The 14,812-nt window shown below is 41.2% G+C and overlaps 1 protein-coding gene and 1 long non-coding RNA gene across 2 annotated transcripts; both read right to left on the bottom strand.

The window, feature by feature from the left end:
• Nucleotides 1-148: 148 nt before the first annotated feature.
• On the bottom strand, nt 149-9,696 carry tmem107 (transmembrane protein 107). Its single transcript, XM_079838716.1, has 6 exons — nt 9,642-9,696; nt 9,001-9,104; nt 8,678-8,745; nt 3,073-3,173; nt 1,647-1,743; nt 149-327 (listed from the first exon to the last, which is right to left on the bottom strand). Exons 2-6 carry the CDS (start codon nt 9,085-9,087, stop codon nt 273-275), a joined length of 408 nt encoding a protein of 135 aa, XP_079694842.1. The 5' UTR covers nt 9,088-9,104; nt 9,642-9,696; the 3' UTR covers nt 149-272.
• Nucleotides 9,697-11,101: 1,405 nt separating this feature from the next.
• On the bottom strand, nt 11,102-14,812 carry LOC307139802. The gene is made up of 7 exons (XR_013818173.1): nt 13,553-14,812; nt 12,892-12,965; nt 12,612-12,659; nt 12,445-12,528; nt 12,114-12,294; nt 11,788-11,945; nt 11,102-11,691 (listed from the first exon to the last, which is right to left on the bottom strand). It is a non-coding gene; the product is annotated as an uncharacterized lncRNA (long non-coding RNA).

Below are 14,812 nucleotides of genomic sequence, written 5' to 3'. Positions count from 1 at the left end.
AATATATATTTTTTCACAGTGTATAAATATGTGCACAAGTTCTGTATAAAATGCATATTAAGTTCCCAAAGCTATAAAAGACAACAATGCACACAAACTCGCTGTGAAAATGTACATTTAATTCCCTCATAACACACAGAAACAGCTCCACATCTCTCCACTTCTCCTCCTGAAGTGATACACTCCTGTAAAACACTGAAGAGAACACAGACCATCTCCAAACTCTTAATATACTGTTTTTCATACGCAGGGTCTTCATATCCTGAAGAATCTCACACTGACTTCAGTGAGATGAGCAGAATGAACTCGAAGAGCGCTGGAAACACACTGTAACACACACAAACACACACACACACACACACACACACACACACACACACACACACACACACACACACACACACACACACACACACACACACACACACACACACACACACACACACACACACACACACACACACACACACACACACACACACAAATGATGAATTATGACTAACATAGGTCCATTCAGATGGAAAATTTCAATTTTCATTAAACATTTTAATATACCAAAGCACTATGTAGAAATAACGCATTTATATTTTACAATCATGCATTTGTTGGACAATTGTTAGTCAAAAGTATTTGAGCTACAGGAAAGCTTATATAACACTTATAAAATGATTTTAAAGTGCCCTATTGTGCTAATATTGTAAAGCTCCTGGTGTTGTTTGTCAGGTTCTCCTGCATCAGCTCAAACACACTTGAGTTCTCTCATAATCTCCACTGCAGCATCAGCTCTTTTCTCTCAGTGTCTGAAACGCTTCATCTCTCTAAGCTCCGCCTCTCTGAGAACTGCTCTGCTCTGATTGGTCAGAAAGCAAACGCTCATTATCATATCTGAATCTCAGCTCGTGATAGGAACAGTAATGATGGCGTGTGTTTGACCGTCTCCTCATGAACAACACCAACCAAACTCTTCCAGTCTCAGAGACGACTACAGTGAGTGAGGGCGGGGCTAAGAGACGCTGTTCAGCCAATCACGACCAGAGGTGGGCATTATGCTAATTAGTTACAACTACAGTGAGTGAGGGCGGGGCTAAGAGAAGCTGTTCAGCCAATCACGACCAGAGGCGGGCATTATGCTAATTAGTTACAACTACAGTGAGTGAGGGCGGGGCTAAGAGACGCTGTTCAGCCAATCACGACCAGAGGCGGGCATTATGCGAATGAGTTACAACTACAGTGAGTGAGGGCGGGGCTAAGAGACGCTGTTCAGCCAATCACGACCAGAGGCGGACATTATGCTAATTAGTTACAACTATAGTGAGTGAGGGCGGGGCTAAGAGACGCTGTTCAGCCAATCACGACCAGAGGCAGGCATTATGCTAATTAGTTACAACTACAGTGAGTGAGGGCGGGGCTAAGAAACGCTGTTCAGCCAATCACGACCAGAGGCGGGCATTATGCTAATTAGTTACAACTACAGTCAGTGAGGGCGGGGCTAAGAGAAGCTGTTCAGCCAATCACGACCAGAGGCGGGCATTATGCTAATTAGTTGCAAACATCTCTATTACACACTGCATGACAGGGAATACCTGAAAAAGCATAATGAGGCTCTTTAATGCTATAAAAAGAAGATGTGTAAGGAGAAGACGGACCTGCAGAGGCTGAATATGATCCAGTATGTCCAGCAGGGCCACTGTTGGAAAACAAAGAAGGACAAACTGACGCAGGCGCTGGAGTGAGCGACCACAGCTGAGCCGACGTTAAGAGAAACACCTCAGCCAATCAGAGGAGACAGAGGAAAACCCTCGGCCAATCAGATGAGAGCGGCACAGATGAATGTAAACCCATCGGATCAGCTCTTCTGTTTCAGCTTGAATAAAACTCAAGCTCTATATACAGTAGGGATGACACAACTCTCAATATAATATTGAGCCGTTCGGTACGGCCTTCACGGTTCAGTACACGCTTGTGAATTGTGTTTTTTTCGGTTTTGCATTTAATTAATTCTTTTTCTACAAATTCTATCATTTGCCTCCATCCCAATACTGAACAACACCACATTCACATCACACGCTAGTGGTAGAGTTATACTCACAGAACACTAGAGTTATTCACAATCACCAAAGTTCATTATTTACATGCGTTTTAAAACATTTAAAACATGCGCTTTTCCGAGCGTGCGCACTAAACGCCTGTCAAACACGAGATTACTGGACTAAGTAGTCGTCTTATTGCGCTAATACTGTCAAATACACACAAGGTTAACATAAACACAGTCGGTTGTGTCTAAAGTGAAAGTAAAATCAGTGTGTGTGTGTGTATTAGATGCGTGCAGGTCTTTAATTGACAGTGGCGCAGTCTATAGTGAACACGCCGTCCTTAAAGGGACAGTTCTCCTGTAAAATGATGTCATTATTTACTCACTATAATATTGTTCAAACCTGTATTCATTTCTCGATGACAGAATTTTCATTTTTGAGTGAACTATTCCTTTAATGTTAATACAACAACAAAAGACAAACAGAAAATCACTCACTGCTCTTGACTGAAAAACTAATACAGCAGCTTTAATAAGAATAATGTATATTTTATAGTGAAGTCTGTGAAGTGTTTTGATTTTACATTTATTCATTCAATTTCATACTTTAATGCTGCTGTACAGCTCTGAGCTGCCAGTGTAAATCTTTATATATATTAATTTTATATTTTACAATACACTAGGAATACAAGAGTTTTTTTAAAGTAAAGTTTTAAGTTTAAAGTTTTTTAATTCTTTTAAGTAAAATAAAGAAAGAGTATTGCAATAAAAAATAGTCTTTTTTCTCTTTCACCTCTTGCTGTTCCTGTCGCCTAAGAATAGAATAACAAAAAACTGATGTGACAAGCCATCAGAACCCAACCGAAAACCGTGGTTAAAAACCGAGGTGTGTGTTGAACCGTGGACTGTAGTGTTGCATCCCTAATGTACAGTATTAGAGACAGCAGAACGAATCACTGATTGTACCTCGTTGCTCTAGCTTTGAGGTGAAGAGTGTGAGTTGTTGAGTGAAAGGGTAAGTGTAAAAAGTGTAAGGATACACAGAAGGGCCTGATTACTGCTGAACATGGAGCCTCCAGACAGAAACCCAGACAGCTCAATGAGGAACAGAGCCAGAGTCACCGACAGAGCCACCACCAGCCTGACACACACACACACACACACACACACACACACGTTACTACAGGAGCCTCATCAGCACAAAACACCGTCTATATATTGAGCTGTAATGTTCTTGTGTTTTAAGCTTGTCTATGTGTGTGTGTGTGTGTGTGTGTGTGTGTGTGTGTGTGTGTGTGTGTGTGTGTGTGTGTGTGTGTGTGTGTGTGTGTGTGTGTGTGTGTGTGTGTGTGTGTGTGTGTGTGTGTGTGTGTGTGTGTGTGTGTGTGTGTGTGTGTGTGTGTGCGTGAAAAAAAATGTATTGCTATGTCTGTTCTATTATGTGAATTCTATGTTCTTCTTGTATGATTATTTATAAGGCTTAGGGTCAAAAGAAAAAGAAGAAGAAGAAACTATTTTTTCTTGACCTTTATTCTTTATTCTTTGTTCTATGATCATGTTCTTTCTCAGTTATATCTCCATGTTAAAGGTCCCATGGCATGAAATTTTCATTTTATGAGGTATTTCAACATTAATATGAGTTCCCCTAGCCTGAATATTGTCCCCAAGTGGATAGAAATGTTGATCGGTGTAAAACCGAGTTCTGGCTGTCTCTCTCTGCCTTTGAGAAAATGAAAGGCCAGACGAGCCAATCCTGAAGTCTCCTGGTTTGACGTCCAAGCAGGAACGGTTTCCTCCCTTTCCTCCGCCCAGAGAATCAGGCACGCCCATGCAAACACTCGAGATCATTAACGTTACTTGTGAACGAGTGAACTGGCAGTTTCTCAGTGTTTGGATGTACAAATGAAAACAGAAGTCTTTCTTCAGTTCCTTCTGATCTGTGATCATTGATTTCTTATGTGTAGCTAATTATTTATTATTCGTGCACACGCTGCGGCTTCTCTCTCTCCAGACAGACAGAACAGTGTTTCCGTGTTTTCTATCTTGTGAGTCAGTGTTTTGTACGTCCTCGTCGCGTCTATCTGTTCTAAAATGTGCATACAGTCTTTTCTGTTTAACATCAGCAGTCACATCTTTAGAGATAAACTTCACACACGCCGAAGCTCGGCCTTCAACATCCCCGACCCCCAGTACTGCATCTGGCCCACAGCGGAGGCCCCAAACGCGGCGTGAGATTAAGCAGACGGGGGGTAAGCGTGAGGGTATCCGGCTAGGCTAGCCAGCTTTCCCCACAATAAACTGGATTACATTCGATTACTGCTGTTGTGTCTTTGTTTGCGCTGTGTAAGTTACTCAATGCGCATCACTGACGCTATTCATATGATTGGAACATATCTAGAAATAATGCTTTAATCAAACTTACTAACTCGTTCATCTCGCTGTAATGGTACATTGCATGTGTTACAAAGTTGGTAGAATAATAATGAAGAGGACTCGGTGTGACTGGGACTCGTGTTTATTCAGAACTCTCAGATACAAACACAATAAACTCGCGCTGACAGACAGCGCTCTCATAACTCAGTAGTTACTATAAATAACTTTGTTAGCAATCGCTCCGTCTCCGTGATGTCCTGTTCGCGAACGAATCATTCTTTTGAATCGGTTCTTTTTAGTGAACCGAACCAGTTCACCAAATCGGACTGAATCGTTCTAAACGGTTCGCGTCTCGAGTCAGCGCTGATCCATAATTTACTAACTTTCTGACATGAGTGACAGCCCCTCTGACTAGAAATAAACTAATAACCTGAAGTATATTCTAGTAACTACAACAGTTCACCCTGAACTGAGACGTGCTGAGAGAACTGATGTGAAGTGAACACAGGTCCATCTGTCTCTGGCAGACTCGTGCCTGCTCGTGCCTCGTTAAACCACGCCCCCTCCGCTCATTTAAAATGCAAAGATGTCAGCCAATCACAACAGTGGGCGTTTTTACTGAAGTCTCACAGCAGACACGCCTCTTGTAGCAGGGCATTCAGCCACAGGGCAAACAGCAGTATAGAAAAAATGCCTTTTATTTCTAAATTATGACATTTTATGATGTAAAAATCATACTAACAATATAAGTACACCTCAGGAAACACTATAAAATAATAGAAAAATGCCATGCCATGGGACCTTTAAATGTTTTATTCATTTTATTTTTTACTCTTTTCATGCTCTTTCCTTTCTTTCTTCTGTATTTTTTCCTATTACTGTTCTGTAAACATACACTCTAAAAAAAAGGTTCTATATGGCACCAAAATAGTTCTTGGCTCGTAATAATAGGGGAACGTTTTTAAGTGATATATAGCACCAATTTTGGTTCTTCAGAGGTTCTTCAGAGGTTCTTCAGCGGTTCTTCAGAGGTTCTTCAGCGGTTCTTCAGAGGTTCTTCAGCGGTTCTTCAGCGGTTCTTCAGAGGTTCTTCAGCGGTTCTTCAGGGGTTCTTCAGCGGTTCTTCAGAGGTTCTTCAGCAGTTCTTCAGCGGTTCTTCAGCGGTTCTTCAGAGGTTCTTCAGCGGTTCTTCAGAGGTTCTTCAGCGGTTCTTCAGAGGTTCTTCAGAGGTTCTTCACCGGTTCTTCAGAGGTTCTTCAGCGGTTCTTCAGAGGTTCTTCAGCGGTTCTTCAGAGGTTCTTCAGCGGTTCTTCAGCGGTTCTTCAGAGGTTCTTCAGCGGTTCTTCAGGGGTTCTTCAGAGGTTCTTCAGCGGTTCTTCAGAAGTTCTTCAGAGGTTCTTCAGTGGTTCTTCAGCGGTTCTTCAGAGGTTCTTCGGCGGTTCTTCAGAGGTTCTTCAGCGGTTCTTCAGAAGTTCTTCAGAGGTTCTTCAGCGGTTCTTCAGAGGTTCTTCAGCGGTTCTTCAGGGGTTCTTCAGAGGTTCTTCAGCGGTTCTTCAGAAGTTCTTCAGAGGTTCTTCAGTGGTTCTTCAGCGGTTCTTCAGAGGTTCTTCAGCGGTTCTTCAGAGGTTCTTCAGCGGTTCTTCAGAGGTTCTTCAGAGGTTCTTCAGAGGTTCTTCAGTGGTTCTTCAGCGGTTCTTCAGAGGTTCTTCAGAGGTTCTTCAGCGGTTCTTCAGAGGTTCTTCAGCGGTTCTTCAGAGGTTCTTCAGCGGTTCTTCAGCGGTTCTTCAGAGGTTCTTCAGAGGTTCTTCAGTGGTTCTTCAGAGGTTCTTCACCGGTTCTTCAGAGGTTCTTCAGAAGTTCTTCAGAGGTTCTTCAGCGGTTCTTCAGCGGTTCTTCAGAGGTTCTTCAGAGGTTCTTCAGCAGTTCTTCAGCGGTTCTTCAGAGGTTCTTCAGCGGTTCTTCAGAGGTTCTTCAGCGGTTCTTCAGCGGTTCTTCAGAGGTTCTTCAGCGGTTCTTCAGAGGTTCTTCAGAGGTTCTTCAGCGGTTCTTCAGAGGTTCTTCAGAGGTTCTTCACCGGTTCTTCAGAGGTTCTTCAGCGGTTCTTCAGAAGTTCTTCAGCGGTTCTTCAGAGGTTCTTCAGCGGTTCTTCAGAGGTTCTTCAGCGGTTCTTCAGGGGTTCTTCAGAGGTTCTTCAGCGGTTCTTCAGAAGTTCTTCAGAGGTTCTTCAGTGGTTCTTCAGCGGTTCTTCAGAGGTTCTTCAGCGGTTCTTCAGAGGTTCTTCAGAGGTTCTTCACTGGTTCTTCAGAGGTTCTTCAGTGGTTCTTCAGCGGTACTCCAGAGGTTCTTCAGAGGTTCTTCAGAGGTTCTTCAGCGGTTCTTCAGCGGTTCTTCAGAGGTTCTTCAGCGGTTCTTCAGCGGTTCTTCAGAGGTTCTTCAGCGGTTCTTCAGCGGTTCTTCAGAGGTTCTTCAGTGGTTCTTCAGAGGTTCTTCACCGGTTCTTCACCGGTTCTTCAGAAGTTCTTCAGAGGTTCTTCAGCGGTTCTTCAGCGGTTCTTCAGAGGCTCTTCAGAGGTTCTTCAGCGGTTCTTCAGAGGTTCTTCAGCGGTTCTTCAGCGGTTCTTCAGAGGTTCTTCAGAGGTTCTTCAGCGGTTCTTCAGCGGTTCTTCAGCGGTTCTTCAGAGGTTCTTCAGCGGTTCTTCAGCGGTTCTTCAGAGGTTCTTCAGAGGTTCTTCAGCGGTTCTTCAGAGGTTCTTCAGCGGTTCTTCAGCGGTTCTTCAGAGGTTCTTCAGCGGTTCTTCAGCGGTTCTTCAGAGGTTCGTCAGAGGTTCTTCAGAGGTTCTTCAGCGGTTCTTCAGAGGTTCTTCAGCGGTTCTTCAGAGGTTCTTCAGCGGTTCTTCAGCGGTTCTTCAGAGGTTCTTCAGCGGTTCTTCAGAGGTTCTTCAGCGGTTCTTCAGAGGTTCTTTAGCGGTTCTTCAGAGGTTCTTCAGAGGTTCTTCAGAGGTTCTTCAGCGGTTCTTCAGAGGTTCTTCAGCGGTTCTTCAGAGGTTCTTTAGCGGTTCTTCAGAGGTTCTTTAGAGGTTCTTCAGAGGTTCTTCAGCGGTTCTTCAGAGGTTCTTCAGCAGTTCTTCACCGGTTCTTCAGAAGTTCTTCAGCGGTTCTTCAGAGGTTCTTCACCGGTTCTTCACCGGTTCTTCAGCAGTTCTTCAGAGGTTCTTCAGAGGTTCTTCAGAATTACGAGCCAAGAACCATTTTTGGTGCCATATAGAACCTTTTTTTTAGAGCGTATATATATATATATATTCCTGTTTTATTCCTCTTCTTATATCCTATTTATTTGATTATTTTGTGTAGCTATTGTTTGTTATTCTTGTTTATTCTCTTTTCTATACGTTATATTCTTGTGTCCATTCTTTAAATGTTCTTTCCTACGAATATTTTATTCCTGTTACATTTTCTATGCCCTTTATTCCTTTATTCTAATGTCTGTTCTATTATCAAGTTCTACATTTTATCCCAATATTACATTTTCTATTCCAATTCCTATATTCTATTCATTTGAATGAATCTTGTATTTTCTTTGATCATATTCCTGCTCTATTAACATGTTTTATGCCAAGTTTCCTATTTCTAAAAATTCTATTCCTGTTAAATTCTAATCCATGTATTATTTTTTTGTCATCATGTTTATTGCTTGCCATTTCTTACATGAATTATATGACTATTATTTCTTGTTGGTTCTGCTTGTTTTTGCTCTTATCTTTATTTTATTTTTAAGTCCATTATTCCCATGTTCTTTCCTGTGTAAATCTGATCCGTATATTTCTATTCCCATATTCTATTTCATGTTTATCGTTTAAGTTATGCTTGTGTTTGTCTTTCTTACACTTGTGTTATTCTTCTGTTAAACGATCTACTCCGTCTATTCGTGTATATCATGTTCTTTTCATTTAATCATTTAATTCTGTTCAATTTTCTATTCCTGTGTTCTATTTATTTGATTTTTTCTTGTATTTTCTGTTTATTATCCTCTTTTCTGTATTTTTTTTAAAACTTTAAAAATAAAGAAAAGAGCATAATAAGCAGCATAATAAATAAATAAATAACTTATCTATTCCGGTGTTCTTATATACATTTGTATTTTATGCGCAGAGAGTCGTAAGAATCATGTCACTGGCATGCTGTTGGTTGGTTGTGTGTGTGTGTGTGTGTGTGTGTGTGTGTGTGTGTGTGACAAACAGAGCTGTGATTCTGAACTGCTGGTGTGTGTTTTACCGTGTGTCTTCTGTTCTGAACTGCTCTTCAGTGAATTCCAGTGGCAGACATGACTGGATGTTATTCTCCTGTAGAACACACACACACACACACACGCACACGCACGCACGCACGCACGCACGCACGCACGCACACACACACACACACACACACACACACACACAAAACACTCTGAGTTGTCATGTGACTCTCTAGGCAGAATTGTTAAATGTTAGAGCTGTCTGTGTGTGTGTGTGTGTGTGTGTGTGTGTGTGTGTGTTGTGTGTGTGTGTGTGTGTGTGTGTGTGTGTGTGTGTGTGTGTGTTGTGTGTGTGTGTCCTCACGCGGGACCAGAAGATGGTGATGATGATGACCAGGTGCGCGGCGAGCGTGAGGAAGCGCGCGGGCACGAGACTCTTCACCACAGACATCCCGCCTCCACACACACCTGTGGAATGAGCAAAAAACACATCTATAACTCACACACACACACACATACACACACACACACACACACACACACACACACCTCCAGAACGAGCAACAACACATCCATAACTCTCACACACTCTCTCTCTCACACACACACACACACACACACCTACAGAATAAGCAAAAACACATCCATAACTCACAAACACAGACACACACACAGAGAATGAGCAACAACACATCCATAACTCTCACACACTCTCTCTCTCTCTCTCACACACACACACACACACACACACACACACACACACACACACACACACACACACACACACACACACACACACACACACACACACACCACACACACACACACACAGCGATAAACACAGACAAACACAAGTGTGTGTAGATCTCCGCTAGTCGCGGTTTGTCTCTAAATCTGTCCGAAACCCTTTAATGTGTGTGGCGGTTATTAACTGACACTTCTTCTTCTTCATTAATGATCATAGTGAGGATGAAGTTTAGCACAAACAGATTTATTTACACTCACACGCTCAGCCACAGACGCGCTCGTCAGCGTTACTACAGCAACGGCCAACTCCTCGAGCAGCTCATAGCGCCACCTGCCGGCGCGGAGGTAACACACACACACACACACACACACACACACACACACACACACACACACACACTCACACACACACACACACTCACTCTCTCTCTCTCTCTCTCTCTCTCTCTCTCTCTCTCTCTCTCTCTCTCTCTCTCTCTCTCTCTCTCTCGATCTCTCTCTCTCTCTCTCTCTCCTCTCTCTCTCTCTCTCTCTCTCTCTCTCTCTCTCTCTCTCTCTCTCTCTCTCTCTCTCACACACACACACACATACTCACAACGAAGGTGCTGGAACCCTATTGTGTTTGTATGATTATCTTCTTCTACTTCTTATTTTCTGCCCTAAAAGTTCATCGTGTCAGAGTCCGACCCCGAACACACGCCGTCTGACACTAGGGGGCGATAAGGCAATTCACAATTTGGATCAAAACTTTGGAATCAAATCCTTGAATCAAGCCCTACAAATATCTCCGCCTATAAAATGTTCCGCCATTTTGAATTTGACACACACACAAAAAAAATACTTTTTGAAATTCCTCCAAGGTCGTGGTCCGATCTTTACCAAAAAAGGCACACATCAGCTTGAGCCAGCGCTGGAAATAAGTCACTAAAAGAACTGAATGATTCGTCAAAGCATTGCAAAGTTATAGGTTAATGAATTGGTCAGACAACAGCCATTTTAATGACTGCACAGTGAAACGATCGATTCATGGCAAACAAGTTAGCTCTTCATCACATTGTCATTAGCAGATTTGAGTAAATAGTAATCTGGTAACGTCCCAGATAGCAATGAGTCGGCGGACCACCGGCGGTGATCCGGCGGCTGTAGAAGCGTCAGAATTGCGTAATCGCAAACAAGTTTGACGGCGCACCGCCGGCGGCAGCCGCTTTTTAAAAGCGGCAGCCGGCTTCCTACCGCCTTCGTACCGCCGCCGGCCCGCAGGCAAACCGCCGTTCCGCCGCCTTTATACCAAAAGGCGGCCCGTCGGAGGCAAACGCTATTTTCGAGCGATCTGCCTCCGCTTATTGTGTAATAAATATATATATATTTATTTATTATTCATAATATTTGTAACATGCAGTTTATGATGGATAATAATTGAACAAACCAGATAAATTCCCATTTGGCATTTTTATTCCACATTTCAAAGTACATTAACTGTCAATGATACAAGATAATATAAATGAAATATAACAGACAATAAATAAGCTTAAATAGGCCTATAAATAACAAAACATTTTTACTAAAGAACCTGCATGTTTCCAATTAAATTTTGGTTAAAAAAAAAAAAAAAAAACAGCCTTACAAGCAAATTATAACACTTACAATATTTGTTAATAACAAATAGGTCAGCTCTGGGAAGAATTACCATTAAATATTATATCAAATAATGAGGATATTTGGTACCAAAGAATGTGCAGGATACCAAATAAATCGAGGTATAACATCACATTTAACAAGCCATTTCTAACAATAGGATAAATGGTAATAATTTAGAGTAAAGCTCTGGAGAAGAATAGAACAGTAGTAGAACAGAACATTATAACAAGCCTGACTATGGGTTCTCCGGTTTTCCCCGACCTCCAGAATGAGGCAGCGCAAATTGGCTTATCTTCAGTGATTTCTTGTGCGCCTATATAAAGGACAAACAACCTCGCCATCCCATATCTATCCAAGGAGCTGCCTTCAAGGCAGGGTCACAGGGAATAAAAAAAAAGTAATTTCCACAGTGAACAGTGTGGATTGGGTGAGTGTAGCCTGAAACTTCTGGCTTCTTTAGGGGTCTTGATGTTACTGACTGCAGGATAAAGAAAGGGTTCCAGGTGTCAGTAGTCAGCCTAGGTGTAAGAGGTCGGCTGTGGGTCCCTCTCAGCTGTGCGGCGTCTTTTTCCACCTTCACGATCAGATGCTCCTTTCAGGTAACGCATGGCGCTAACCTGGACCGCCTCATCAGTGGCATCCTGGGTTGCCGGGTTCTTCCGGATGGCTCCTGTAGAAAATACAGATCTGTCATTCCATGTGAATGTCATAAGGCCACACACATCTACTTAAATATATAACAAATTTATATATTTATATATATTACTTTGAACAATGGTCTTCAGGAACATGGATAAAACATGCTTTATCCCCTACACCCGTCCAGGTTGTATTAATGGAAAGGTGATTAGAGAAGATACTCTGAAGTATTCGCCACACGGTTGTCTTTAGGTCCCTCCCACATTTGATTGCCAAAAACCGAAGCTGAAAATACAAAAAAGTGTTACAAATTACATATCTCTGAAGCTTCTCATACATAAATATAAAAATGTGACAGGCTGTGGATTCAGACTGTAGAATATGCAGTGTACAATCTTAAATTTTACTTTTTAGATTACCCTAAAGCATTATAAACAAAATCAGCACACTTACAAATCGTTCCTGGAGCTCTTTATCCTGCCTCAAACTGTTGTCAAGCCCCCTGGCAGGGATAACTCTCCAAAAGACACATTGGCACTGAAATGTTGCAGCATAGTGTCCATTTTGTTGTCCATGCTACGCACAACATCGCCAAACTCTCCAAGACGTCGCAGCATTAGGGTCTGATCTGCACCTACAGGGGTTCACAGAATAAAAGAATAAAGCAGTCAGTCCTGGTCCCTCAACTACTAAACTATGACATTTACAACTAGGTCTACTACATGTACAGGTGGCCCCAGTGGGAATTAAACCAACAACCACAGGTGTTGTTTGCAAGTTGTACCTGATTGCCCAGTACGAGCAAACGTCATCAACATTGTCCCAACTTGCTTCACCTGCTCATGAAGTGAGCCGCTGTCATCCGAAGCTACAAAATGAAAGGCATTTGGTAATTTTGGACCTATATCACAGTCAAAAAAGTAAAATTTAAGAAAGAGTGCATGTTCTCACCTGCTTGTGCATTGCTTTCCCTCAGGGCTTGGTTCTCATTCTGGAAATCTACATAAAAATATTTTATTTTAATTATATTATATTATATTATATTATATTATATATATATATATATATATATATATATATATATATATATAAAACAACAACTACAGGCACAATTTTCCATACTGTTAAAGTTTCCAACATCTGCAATTTCCTGTTTGTCCATCTCAACTCCTTTCAATATTCTTCTCCTTATAGCCCAGTAACTAGACATTGTGACTAACAATTTATTTACCTTGAAAGCCGAAACGATTGTCCAACAGTAGGTCTCGTGGATGAAGATAACCGATTGTGCTCTGGTCAAGGTATCTGCAAGAAAATGTGAACAAAACCGCATTGTTAACGTTATATACAGAATATACAGTAGCTATGCTGTGGGGGGAAAAACTGGTCAGCCAAATGTGGAACAGTAAAATGTATTCATTCAGTATAGTGATTCAAGTAAACTGCATTGTCCTCAAACATAAAAAGTACAGCAGTTCAGAGAAATAACTCATAAATGACCTTAAACGCTAGAAGAACAGTAGCAACACAGCACATGTTAGCTAACACTTGCTAAAACTGACCTAGCAGCATGCTTGTTCGGACTAACTCAATCATTTAAATAACCTATATACATCATTCTGTTTTGTTAGAAAACACCAAAAGTTAAACTTAAGTCTTTCTAGATGTAAAGCTTTGGCTAACTTACCTACAGTAGCTAGATACATTTTAACATGTAGAACATGCTTGAACTCAGTGTGTAAAAAAGGCGAAACAGCACGTGTTAGCCAACACTGTGCATTGTGCACTATATCAGCGTGCGTGTCTGAACAAACTAATTAAAACAACCTACCGGTATATACATCAAAAATGAACATAATATTGTGTGACACAAAAAGGAAACATGTACTTACTTAAACGCTCGTAGTCGAGGATATTTTCTGATCTCCTCTCTTCAAATACTAAAACCATGTGATGAGCGGCCGCTGTTGGTAAATCTGTATGTTTTACCGGTTTGTCTTCCGCCTTTTTTAGGTATACTGCCCCTCTCGGCCGGTGGAGGTACTTCTCTGTTTTTTATTTTTTTATTTTTATTTAAATTAGTACATGTATAGACAAGTACAATACAAAAAGTACAATGAGAGAAAAATAAAAATAATAAAGCATTGTGGTACAGTTCCGAATATGTAGAACAAAGAATAACAACAAATGTAACACTGTATATAAAATAAATCATAAAAATAAGAATTCTGAGATAGAAAATACTTTATAATATTAAGGCAGTCACATGAAATTGAAAAGCTTTCAGGTTTCTGTTTTTGTAAGCTTTTTGTTTTGCGACCTCATGTTTGAGAGGGTTTCAAAGTTGTAAAAATCAGCTTTATAAGAGGTAATATTAGAGGGCTTCTTTTGAGTTATTCTTGTCTTATGAATGTAGAATTTTTCCTAAATAATTAACAATATATTTTTGTTTTTCAGAAAAATATGGGTTTTGAAAACAAAGTAAAATGTCATGAAGTTAGTTCAAATTTTTTGTCATGTCTATTTTAAAGTCAGTCCAAAAAGAAATAGAAAAAAAGGGCAATACAAAAATAAGTGTTATCCTAAAATGAACTTTCAAACTTTCTTAACCCTCCTATTATGCTAAAAAAAAACAAAAGTATTACATTCATGGGTCAAATTGACCAACACTGTTTAAACACACTCGACATGCAAATAATCAAGTGAAAATTTAAATGTAATTTCCTAAACCTAACCTTATCATGGAATCAAGAGTCAAGAATCTGTTATAAACCCTAATGGCTTTGGAGCAAAAAAACTAATATTTGATATAATTCACATATAGGCTATTATGATTTTATAATCGCTTCAAATGTGAGAACTAGTTAAAATGCTGTCAGTTCCACTCTATTTCCCAACAAGCCAAACATAGCCAACGTGGCTGGTCGAATTTGAGAGTAGAAATCCTTGTATTTCACAGCGGCTTGCCGCCAGCCGGCCGCGGTCCATTAGGCGGAGGCAACCGCCAGAGAAAATGAAGCCGGCGGCCCGCCGGCTAGTCGGCCGCGGCATCTCGCAAGAAATGGGAGTGACGTATTCGGCGGCAAACGTTTCATCACCGCCAGCGGGACGCACCTATAGCCGACAGCTTAGAGCCGGCGGCAAAAAGAAGC

This window comes from Gobio gobio, assembly GCF_949357685.1.
Source record: "Gobio gobio genome assembly, chromosome: 16".
NCBI classification, from domain to species: domain Eukaryota; kingdom Metazoa; phylum Chordata; class Actinopteri; order Cypriniformes; family Gobionidae; genus Gobio; species Gobio gobio.
Note: the sequence above shows the minus strand (reverse complement) of the source record. Positions and strands in the feature narration are given on the sequence as shown.